The 12,408-nt window shown below is 43.6% G+C and overlaps 1 protein-coding gene across 3 annotated transcripts in view; it reads right to left on the reverse strand.

The window, feature by feature from the left end:
- Positions 1-12,196, reverse strand: part of XPNPEP1 (X-prolyl aminopeptidase 1) — a 58,313-nt gene extending 46,117 nt beyond the window's left edge. The window contains exons 1-3 of one of the 3 annotated variants that reach the window (XM_047825671.1): positions 12,041-12,120; positions 8,860-8,971; positions 1,208-1,296 (exon numbers count right to left, since the gene is read on the reverse strand). In XM_047825671.1, coding sequence (XP_047681627.1) covers positions 1,208-1,296; positions 8,860-8,873 — 103 coding nt within the window. In that variant the 5' untranslated portion in view covers positions 8,874-8,971; positions 12,041-12,120. Of the gene's footprint in view, positions 1-1,207; positions 1,297-8,859; positions 8,972-12,040 lie in introns of all 3 variants that reach the window. The other 2 variants (XM_047825670.1, XM_047825672.1) reach the window with 2 other exon arrangements.
- Positions 12,197-12,408: the final 212 nt, after the last annotated feature.

A 12,408-nucleotide genomic window follows, 5' to 3' on the forward strand; every position in this document is an offset into this window, starting at 1 on the left:
ATCTATATTTTTAAAGAAAAGGGACCTAACTGCATGCAATTATAGCACTGCTCTTCCAAAGAGAGACCAGTCACGGCTTATGTGCTTCAGGTGATCAATTCTTTTCAGTCAACTAAAAGGAAATGCTGTGGTTCTCCTGGGTGGTCCTCAGAAAAGCGTTAGCTTTCAAGGGATAGAAATGCACTTAAATACCACTTTTCAGAATTCAGGATTCTGGCAACCCAACAATATAATCAGCCAGTTCTGGGAAGACAGTATGGTTCCAGAAATTTCTCCCAAAAAGATTTTCCTGGGGCGCCTGGGTGGCGCAGTCGGTTAAGCGTCCGACTTCAGCCAGGTCACCATCTCGCGGTCCGTGAGTTCGAGCCCCGCGTCGGGCTCTGGGCTGATGGCTCGGAGCCTGGAGCCTGTTTCCGATCCTGTGTCTCCCTCTCTCTCTCTGCCCCTCCCCGTTCATGCTCTGTCTCTCTCTGTCCCAAAAATAAATAAAAAACGTTGAAAAAAAAATTAAAAAAAAAAAAAAAAAAGATTTTCCTGAATGTACATTCAATGTATACAGTAGAGTACTATACTATAAACTTTTCTCATTTCATAATCTTAAGACAAAAATTGGAGGCCACTCTCTAAGGTAGTCAATTAAAGTTTACAATAGAGAGTAGAAAAACCAGAAGAGGCCATTTCCAAAAAATAACCTATCTCCTCTTCCACCACCACCCAATCCCCAGAAACAGGAAATACAAAAACTAAAATTCTCTAATGTGTTCCCTAAAAAAGTGGTAAATATAGACAGAAATAGTAACCAACAATCCAGAAGCCAAAAGACAAAATGGTTTTTAATTTCCACATATATATCTACCCAATTAGTCCCAACCATGAGCAATTATTAATCCTTTACCCCCTCTTCTCTCCCACTTGGAGTTAGAGTATGGGGACCTAAAATTCTTTTGAGGGGTGCCTGGGTGGCTCAGTCGGTTGGGCGTCCAACTTCAGCTCAGGTCATGATCTCACAGTTTGTGAGTTCGAACCCCGCATCAGGCTCTGTGCTGACAGCTCAGAGCCTGGAGCCTGCTTCGGATTCTGTGTCTCCTTCTCTCTCTGCCCCTCCCCAACTTGTGCTCTATGTCTCTCAAAAAATAAATAAATGTAAAAAAAAATTGTTTTTAATTCTTTTGAGATGTTCCATCTAATTAATAGCCAAAATTATTACCTGTTTCCGTGCCTGGGTCACCAGAGTATGCCACCTCGTTAGGCTCAATTATTCTTAAATTTTTCAGCTGAAAATCCTGGTGATTCGCCCTTAAGAAGAGAAAGAACAGGATATTGCAGACTTTGACCATAGGATATGTGGCAAGGCTTATTTAGAGAGGATATCTACTTGACTTAGCAATTTTCCTTCATGAGTCAGAAGGACTCTCACCCCGATATCAAAACGAAATTAAGTAAAAGTTTCAGATAAAACCTGCAGCTAAAACAGCACCATAGCAGGCAAACCTTCTCAGATCTAACCTCTTAATTCATGAATTCTCTTCAATTATGTCTAATCCCTAACTAGTCTAAAAAGATTTTATTGGCAACAACTCTATTTTTCACGTGTACAAATTCTATTTGGTTTGTTTGGGGTTTTGTTTGTTTGTTTGTTTGTTTGTTTTTAGAGAGAGAGGGCAGGAGAGAACAGAAGGAGAGAAAGAGAATCTTAAGCAAGCTCCACGCTCACCATGGAGCCCAATCCCATGACCCTAGGATCGTGACCTGAGCCAAAATCAAGAGTCAGACACTCAATGACTAAGCCACCCAGGCACTCCTGTTTTTTGTTTTCTTTTGTTTTTTAATTTGCCTGCTCTTTCTTCATGGTGTCCCATTCTTTCACTATGGTTTCTACTCCTTCTCTTAACTTCAATTATTTGGGGCCCTTATTTTAGAATTCATTTCAGACGTAGAAGGTCTTAGAACCAACTAATCTTTGACAAAGCAGGAAAGAATATCCAATGGAAAAAATACAGTCTCTTCAGCAAACAGTGTTGGGAAAACTGGACAGCGACATGCAGAAGAATGAACCTGGACCCCTTTCTTACACCACACACAAAAATAAACTCAAAACGGATGAGAGACCTAAACGTAAGACAGGAAACCATCAAAATCCTAGAGGAGAAAGCAGGCAAAAAACCTCTTTGACCTTAGCTGCAACAACTTCTTACTCAACACGTCTCTGGAGTCAAGGGAAACAAAAGCAAAAATGAACTACTGGGACCTCATCAAGATAAAATCTTCTGCACAGCCAAGGAAACAATCAGCAAAACTAAAAAGCAACCAACGGAATGGAAGAAGATATTTGCAAATGACATGTCAGACAAAGGGTTAGTATCCAAAATCTGTAAAGAACTTCTCAAACTCAACACCCAAAAAACAAATCATCCAGTGAAGAAATGGGCAAAAGACAGGAACAGACACTTCTCCAAAGAAGACATCCAGATGGCCAACCGACACATGAAAAAATGCTCAACATTACTCATCATCAGGGAATTACAAATCAAACCCACAATGAGATACCACTTCACACCTGTCAGAATGGCTAACATTAACAACTCGGGCAACAACTCAGATGTTGGCGAGGATGCAGAGAAAGAGGATCTCTTTCGCACTGCTGGTGGGAATGCAAACTGGTGCAGCCACTCTGGAAAACAGTATGGAGGTTTCTCAAAAAGTTAAAAATAGAACTACCCTACGACCCAGCAACTGCACTACTAGGTATTTACCCAAAGGACACAGGAGTGCTGTTTCAAAGGGGCACATGCATATCAATGTTTATAGCAGCACTATCGACAATAGCCAAAGTATGGAAAGAGCCCAAATGTCCATCGATGGATGAATGGATAAAGAAGATGTGGTATATATATACAATGGAGTATTACTAGGCAATCAAAAAGAGTGAAATCTTGCCATTTGCAACGACATGGATGGAACTAGAGTGTATTATGCTAAGCAAAATTGGTCAGTCAGAGAAAGACAAATAACATATGACTTCTCATGTGTGAAATTTAAGATACAAACGGACGAACATCAAGGAAGGGAAGCAAAAATAATATTAAAAACAGGGAGGGAGATAAACCATAAGAGACTCTTTAATAGAACAAACAGGATTGCTGGAGGCATCTTGGGTGGGGGGATGAGCTAAATGGGCAAGGGGCATTAAGGAGGACACTTGCTGGGATGAGCACTGGGTGTTATATGTAAGTGATGAATCACTAAATTCTATATAATGATTCTGAAACCATTATTATGCTACATGTTAACTAACTTGGAGGTAAATTTTAAAAAATTAAAAATTAAATTAAAGAAAGAAGGTCTTGGGATAGTAAACTTCAAGTTTGGTGGGCCTGCTGGCTCCCTCTTAGTAAGTTATTCCTTGTGTGTTTTGCAATCTTTTATTAAGAACTTATCTTCAGTAGAAACTATTTTATCTGTGAAATGTCCTGGTTGTACCAGTACCACTGTCACTGTCGTTTGCTTATGAGACTAATCTCCACTTTAATTTCTTAGCTAGGAGATTTACACACAAATCTCCTATCCCCATCTAGGGATAGTCTGATGCCCTGGACCCCAGGTAAGAAGGCCTATAGAGTCTGATAACTTCCCCAGGCTCGGCTTACCAGCTACCATTTAAGCTTTAAGTTCCCCTAAATTTCCGGCACCTGACAATTTCTCTTTCTTTCAAGACTTTTCTATAATTGAGGCCCTACTCTAGACACAACAATGAACAAAACAGACAACATCTCTGACCTCAGGAGGTTTACGTGGGTAGGGGGATAGGGGCTCGAGGATGCAGAACGAAGAGGATCCAGGAGGAGAGGCATTAGACACAAAACGAGAACACAGTCTGTCAGGGAGTTCTGTGAAGAAAAGTAAAGCGGGGCAAGGGGAAGAGTGTCAGAGAGGGAAAGGGAAAGGTCATTTTATATGGGGTTGCTAGGCAAGGTCTCTCTGCTAACAGATGACAGTTTAGCAGTCCTAAAAAAAAAAAAAAAGTGACAGATCAAGCCATGTGAATGTCTGAGAACATTCTAGAGAAGGGGACTAGTAAGTGCAAAGTCCCTAAGGCAGGAGTATGCCTGGTATACTGGCAAGGAGGCCAGTGTGGTGTGACCGTGTGTGCTGGCAGGTGGGGAGGTAAGTGGTTAGGAGACAAGAACAGAGGCAACAAGGAGCCTGCTGTAGGTCATACAAAGGGTTTGGATTTTATTCAGTTTTAAACTTAAAGGTAATTTTGTCATAATTTTACATTTTTATGTATTAGTAGAGGGACAGGAGCCCACATTAGCTCAATTCACCACATAGCCAGAACGAGAAGACCAGACATTTTCACCAATCTTTCCAGGCCTACTCTCTGATGGCTGCTACTTTAATCTTGTTGGACAGAATGAGATGTTCTTTATTGAGGATCATATATTCTTTCATTAAAAAGACGTCAATATTTCTTATAAATCTAAGTGCAAATATCCTCAGCAAAATACTAGCAAAACTGAATACATTAACATATAAAAAAGATCATATACCATCACCAAGTGGGATTTATCCCATAAATGCAAGATGGGTTCAACATACAAAAATTAATGTAATACACAGTATCAATAGAATAAAGAATAAAAGCTGCATGATGACATCAGAAGACACAGAAAAAGCATTTTGACAAAATCCAACACCTCTTCATGATAAAAGTACTCAGTAAACTAGAAGAGAAATTCTTCAACCTGATCAAGAATATTACAAAAATCCACAGCTAACATCATCTTTCTTTTTTTTTTTTTTAATTTTTTAATGTTTACTTATTTTGGGGAAAGAAAGAGACAGAGACAGAGTACGAGTAGGGGAGGGGAGGGGCGGAGAGAGAGGGAGACACACAATCTGTAGCAGGCTCCAGGCCCTGAGCAAGTGTTCAGCACAGAACCTAACGCGGGGCTTGAACCCATGAACCGCGAGATCATGACCTGAGCCAAAGTTGGACACTTAATCGACTGAGCCACCCAGGCGCCCCAACAGCTAACATCATCTTTAATGTTAAAAGGTTGAACACTTTCTATCTAAGATAAAGAACAGGACAAAGATGTCCAATCTTGCTACTTTAGTCAACACTATACTGGAGGTTCTATCCAGGGCAATTAGGCAAAAAAGTGAAATAGAAAGCATCAAGATTAGAAAAGAAGTAAAATTATCTCTACTTGCAAATAGCAGTATCTTCAATATAGAAAATCTTGAAGAACCTACACAAAAGAATTAGAACAAAGAAGACTGCAATCAAGACTGCAGGATACCAAATCAATATACTGTAATTAATTGTATTTCTATATACTTGCAATGAACAATCCAAAAATAAAACTAAGAAAAGTTCATTTACAACAGCATCAAAAGAATGACTACCTAGGAATATATTTAACAAAACAGATGCAAAGCTTATACTCCAAAAACTACAAAACATTGTGAAAGAAATTAAAATAGACCTAAATAAATGGAAAGACATTCTATGTTCACGGATTGGAAGACTCAGTATTGTTAAAATTGCAATGCTCCCCCAAAATAATCTAGAGGTAAATCCCTATCAAATTTCAGCTAGCTTGTATGTGCAGAAATTGACAAGCAAATCCTAAAATTCATATGGAAATGCATGGAATCCAGAACAGCCACATCAATCTTGAAAAAGAACAACACTGGAGGATTCATCCTTCCTGATTTCAAAACTAATAAAACTACAGTAATCAAGACAGTGTGGTATTGGCATATAAATCAATGAGACAGAATTAGTTCAGAAATAAACTCTCACACTTATTGCCAGTTTTTGACAACAGTGCCAAAACTATTCAATGGAGGAAAAAAAAAAAAGACTGTCTTCAACAAATAATGCTAGGACAACGGGGAATCCACATGCAAAAGAACGAAACTGAACCCCTACCCTCACACCAAAAATGAAAATTAACTTAAAATGGATCACAGACATAAATGTTTTCTTGGAAGAATACACAGGCACAAATCTGCTTGACCTTGGATTAGGCAATGATTTCTTAGATACGACGTCAAAAGTATAAGCAACCGAAGGAAACAGATACACTGGGCTTTATTAAAGACTTTTTTACTTCAGAGGATACCATCAAGAAAGTGAAAAGACAGGGCACCTGGCTGGCTCAGTGGGTACAGCATGAGACTCTTGACCTCAGGGTCATGAGTTGAGCCCCACATTGGGTATGAAGGCTACTTAAAATAAAACGGTTAAAAAGAGAGAGAGAGAGAGAGAGAGAGAGAGAGAGAGAGAAAGTGAAAAGACAACTGATAAAATGAGAGAAAATATTTGCAACTCATATCTGAGAAGAGGCTAACATCCAGAGTATTGCGAGACACCTGGGTGCCTCAGTCGGTTGAACACCCAACTCTTGATTTCTGCTCAGGGTGTGGGATAGAGCCCCGTGTCAGGCTCCACACGGAGTGTGGAGCCTATTTAAGAGTTTCTTTCACCCTCTCCCTCTGCCCCTCTCCCCTACTCACACTCTCTCTAAAATATAATAATAATAATAAATTAAAATAAAATAAATTTTAAAAAAGAACTATTGCAACTCAACAATAAAAAGGCCACCCCAGGGGCGCCTGGGTGGCTCAGTCGGTTAAGCAGCCAACATCGGCTCGGGTCACGATCTCACAGTTTGTGAGTTTGAGCCCCACGTCGGGCTCTGTGCTGAGTGGGGCTCTGTGCTGACAGTTCAAACCCTGAAGCCTGCTTTAGATTCTGTGTCTGCCTCTCTCTCTGACCCTCCCCTGCTTGCTCTTTCTCTCTCTCTCTCTCTCTCTCTCTCTCTCTCTCTCAAAAATAAATAAACATTTTAAAAAATTAAAACAAAAAAAGACAACCCAATTTTTTTTGAGAAAGAGAGAAAGAGAAAGAGAACATACATGAGAGGAGCAGAGGGAGAGAATCCCAAGCAAGCTTCACATCCATCACAGAGCCCAGTGTGGGGCTCGATCCCACAACAGTGAGATCACAACCTGAGCCGAAATCAAGAGCTGGATGCTGACCCAATTGAGCCACCCAGGCATCCCATGACAACCCAATTTTAAAATGGTCAAGGGCATCTGAATAGACATTTTCAAACACACATTTTTCCTAAGAAGATATTCAAAGAGTGAATGAGCACATGAAAAGATTTTCAGTATCTTTATCCGTTAGAGAAATGCCAATCAAAATCACAATGAGATATAAGTTCACATCCACTAGGAAGGTTATAATCAAAAAGAACAGAAATAACAAGTGTAGGAAAGGATGTGAAAAAATTGGAACCCTCAGACATTGCTGGTGGGAATATAAAATGGTGTAGTGACTTTGGAAAACAGTCCAGTATTCCTCAAAAGGTTAAATATGGAATTATCCTATAACGGGGCGCCTGGTGGCTCAGTCAGTTGAGGGTCTGACCCCTGATCTCAGCTCAGGTCATGATCTCACGGTTCCTGGGCTAGAGCCCCCACATAGGGCTCTGCACTGACAGCTCGGAACCTGCTGGGACCCCCTCTCCCTCTCTCTCTCTCCTCTCCCCCACTCACATACACATGTACTCTCTCAACACTCTCTCTCAAAATTAACAAATAAACATTTAGTAAATAATAATAATTATTATCCTATGACCCAGCAATTCCACTCCTAGGTATGAAAAATTAAAAACACAAGCCCACATAAAAACTTGTATATGAATCTTCATAGCAGCATGTTCATAAAAGCCACAAAGTAGAAACAACCAAAATGTCCATCAACTGATGAAAGGATAAATACCTGGTCTATCCATACAATGGAATATTATTTGGCAATAAAAAGGAATCAAGTATTGATGACTTGGTACAGCATAGTAAACTCTGAAAACATTTTATGCTAAGTGAAAAAAGCTGGTCACAGAAGACCGTATGTTGTACGTCCAGAACAGGCAAATCCATAGAGACAGAAAGTAAATTGGCAACCACCTACCAGTGGGGTGAAGTTGGAGAAAATGAGGAGCACCTACCAATGTGTACAGGATTTCCTCTGGCAAGGGGTAAGGATGTTCTAACACTGAGTGTAGTGTTGGTTGTACAACTCTAGGATTATTCCAAAAATCACTGAAATGTATGTTTTATTTTATTTTTTTAGTGTTTTATTTTATCTTTGAGAGAGACAGAGCGGGCGGCGGGGAGGGACAGAGAAAGAGGGAGACACAGAATCTGAAGCAGGCTCTGTGCTGTCGCAGAGAGCCCGACGCGGTGCTCAAACTCACGAACCGCGAGATCATGACCTGAGTCGAAGTCGGACGCTTAACGAACTGAGCCACCCAGGTGCCCCAAAATGTATGTCTTAAATAGGTGAATAATGTGGTACATGAATTATATCTCAATAAAGCTGCTATAGTATTTTACAAGGTAAGAAACCTCTTTTTCTTGGACAGAGATCTATGTCACAGTCTCACCTGATTCCCCTTGACTTCATATACCTGTTTAGCAGATGGTGAGCCAAGGAAGTCACTTTCTCTATACATTCAAAGTTAACTAATCAGGGCACAGAACAAGAGGGCTGGAGGGAAGTTATTCAGAAGTAGCTCTATTCTTTCACTTTTTACAAGAGAAGGTACAAAGATAACTTGCCAGAGGCCATACACTCAGTAGCTGCGAAGCCAAGACAAGAAGTCGGGTCTGACGGGCGAAGCTCACAGATTTTCAATTCAAGCTCGCTCTCTGAGCATCACTACCTCCACCTTCCTGGCAGGATCAAAGGGGCCACAAAGCAGCTAAACATTACAGTTGTTCTGTTCCTGTCACACCCTGGTGTCTGCAGGATCCAAGACCCAGCCACCCTTCACTTACCTGGACAGATACATTCTCAGGCTCTCAGTTGAAGCAGGGCTACCCTTAAATGTTAGAGGTACAATGCACTTCAGGGACCGTCCAACTCAGCTCCCTCCTCTAGACAAAGGAACTGAGAAACAGAGACCAAATGACTTGTTCAAAGCCTCGCAGCTAGCTGGGTGACAGAGCTAGTCTAGAACTACAGTCCAGGCCTCCCAACTTCCAACACAGAGCTTCCTCGACCTATACGTTCTCAACATCGTGATGTGCCAAGAGGTGGGTAAGGGGAAAAATCGTGCAGAGAACTTCCCGTTCAATCTTCGCATAAGATGGGAGGGGCACATCTTTCTCCCATTTTATAAAGAAACGCCGGCAGGGTTGTGCTTACTCTCCCCCTTACCCGGGTCGGTGATGAGAATCACGCACAATTATCATTCAGGATGGGACAAAACAAGGATCAAGATCCTGAATCACAACATGGGGCACCTGGGTGGCTCAGTCAATTAAGCATCCAGCTCTTGGTTACGGTTCAGGTCATGATGTCACGGTTCCTGGGTTCAAGCCCCGTGTCAGGCTCTGTGCTAATGGTGCAGGGCCTGTTTGGAGAATCTCTCCCTCTCTCTCTGCCCCGCCTCCGTGCCCTCGCCCTCTCTCTCTCTCTCTCTCTCTCTCTCTCTCTCTCTCTCCCTTCCTCTCTCTCTCTCTCTCTCAAAATAAATAAAATAAACTTAAAAAAAAAAGATGCTCAATCACGTCTAATAAGGTAAGGGTGGACTGAAATAAGTTTTAACATGCAGAAGTGGGAAATGTGGTCTTTTCCTACCCCAAATCCATCCCTCCCTCCTTCCTTTGGTCAAAGCACAATGGTTTCCATCTAAGACAGTGTCATGTCCATTTTCCGTCCACAGAGTTGGTATGAATCTCATCCCCTCACCCACCAACTTCTGGGACCCACACCTGGGCAATCTATCCCTGCGATCACAACGACTAGTTCAGGGATAAACATTAGGTCAAGTCAGCCTACTGGAAATCAGATCTGGGATTTGTGCTCCAGCCATTAGGAAAGAAGTCTCTATTTCTGCTGGGGCTGCCAGCTTAGAACCATCATACCTCCCATAAGGACAAAGTCTGCCTGAGAACGAAGCCAATACTTAAGAAAACAGAGCCAAGATGGGAATGCAAGCTAGTGCAGCCACTCTGGAAAACAGTATGGAGGTTCCTCAAAAAACTAAAAATAGAACTACCCTACGACCCAGCAATTGCACTACTAGGCATTTATCCAAGGGATACAGGTGTGCTGTTTCGAAGGGACACATGCACCCTCATGTTTATAGCAGCGCTATCAACAATAGCCAAAGTATGGAAAGAGCCCGAATGTCCATCGATGGATGAATGGATAAAGAAGATGTGGTATATACATACAATGGAGTATTACTCGGTAATCAAAAAGAATGAAATCTTGCCATTTGCAATTACATGGATGGAACTGGAGGGTATTATGCTAAGTGAAATTAGTCAGAGAAAGACAAAACTCATATGCCTTCACTCATATGAGGACTTTAAGAGAAAAAAACAGATGAACATAAGGGAAGGGAAATAAAAATAATATAAAAACAGGGAGGCGGACAAAACAGAAGAGACTCATAAATATGGAGAACAAACTGAGGGTTACTGGAGGGGCTGTGGGAGGGGGGGATGGGCTAAATGGGTAAGAGGCACTAAGGAATCTACTCCTGAAATCATTGTTGCACTATATGCTAACTAATTTGGATGTAAATTTTAAAAAATAAAAAAGAAAACTACGAAAAAAAAAAAAGAAAACAGAGCCAAGAGATACAAAAAAAAAGAGGCCAAGTCTCATGCCAGTGTTGGTCTCCTGGACTGAGCTGCACTAGAAGTCAGCTCAACCCCTTTTTTACCTAAATCAATTTTACCTGAAATGCAAGAAGTTCTCATTTTTACACTGAATAGCACTCAAATTCTGCCACTAGGGGAGGGGCCTGGGGCAAATGTCCCTTCTCAGTCTCTCAGTTGCCTTCTGCGTGTGGAGGCTTTGCCAACTGATGACAAAGATCCTTCTGCCCCTAAAATGTTGTGATTCTATAATCTAATCTTGGTCCTCAAAGCTACTTATGGGTCTAGGACCTAACTCACATTAACCTAACCCCATTTCCAGCACTTAACATACTGGCAACTCCTTCCACACCAGGTTTGCCACAAGGCCCCACATCCTTCCACAAGCCAGGTCTGCTTTTCTACTCATCCCAAGCATGCCATAGAAAGCCCAAGGCCAGGTCAAGGTCAGCTCTGGATCTGTCCACTCACAATCACAAGTACAAGCCATGGTCCGAGTTCAGCAAGTGGGACCGGCCATGCTGCCAGGTGTATTTAGTCAAGTCTCAACTGGTCTGAGGATGGCTGATCCCGTGTGCATGGCAGGGAATTTGGCTTCCGGCCTTTGTGGTCTCTGAACGTTTCTCAGTCTCCCACTTTGTTAGCTGCTGTAATAAGTATACCCTGGTTGTGGGGGGAGTACAAACTGAAATGTGTTTGAGACCAGGAGATTATCCTACTCACCTCCCTGTGCCCAGGGAGAGCCCGGGGCAGGTTACTGGTGGGATCTTTCTAGAGATTATGCCGAAGTATTCCCTTACACAGTCTCTGAAACCAATTGGGTGGGGATGGGCCTGCGGCTCCCCATCTTCGTGGCGGCTGCGATCAGTAAGGCGAATTGCCGGTATCAGTATTGTCAGGGTTGTAATTTGAGAATTATATTCCCCGGGAAGAGGGCGAGAGCAGGGGCTCTTCCACTTCCCAGGACACCTGGAGGCGCCTGGAGGGGCCAACTTCCTGCAACAGCCTAGGCCTTCCCGCAGGGCCAGGGGGAGAGGTGGGACACGGCCACCGCCCCTCCGACCCAGCGATGCCGCTCCGCGGACATGCTCATCCGGGAACCGGGACCAGGCTGCCCGAGGGTGCCCGCAGCCCTCCTGAAACGAAACGGAACTTGCCCGGTTGCATGGCTCCCTCCCCCTGCTCCCGCTTGGGGGTCTCCCGAAAGCCAGGGCCCTCGCCGGACTGTGATGGGCCGCCTGCCGCTTCTCACCCTCTAGTTCCAGCCCTCCGGGGTGCCACATGCGCGCCCGGCGCCCGGAATCACGCGCTGCCCAGACGCCGGCTCCCCGGCAGAGTCCCTCACCTTACTCGCGGTGCCTTTCTGGAGGCTGCCATTCGGCGGTGACGTGCCCCGGCCCACGTCAGGGGAGCGCAGACCAGCTGATCACCCTGGGAAGAGCAGGAAGGAGCGAGGCAGGCGCGCAGGCTGCAAGCGCGCGAGCCGAGGGGCCACGCCCCCTTCTGTGACGTGCGCTCGCGCCGCGGCCCCGCCCGCCCGAGGGCCCCGCCCACAAGCCCGCAGCTCCCAGGCTTCCTGTCAGGGAGGCGGGAAGCAGGAAGTGTGTCCGGGTTTCCACCCCAGCAGGCCTTGCCTCTTCCCCTGCGGCGGGTTAAGGGGTGGAGGCCGTGCCACGGAGCATCATTTCTGTTGGTTTTTCTCGCCTTTTCCCA

This window comes from Prionailurus viverrinus, chromosome D2 (genome assembly GCF_022837055.1).
Source record: "Prionailurus viverrinus isolate Anna chromosome D2, UM_Priviv_1.0, whole genome shotgun sequence".
In the NCBI taxonomy this organism is placed as follows: Eukaryota; Metazoa; Chordata; class Mammalia; order Carnivora; family Felidae; genus Prionailurus; species Prionailurus viverrinus.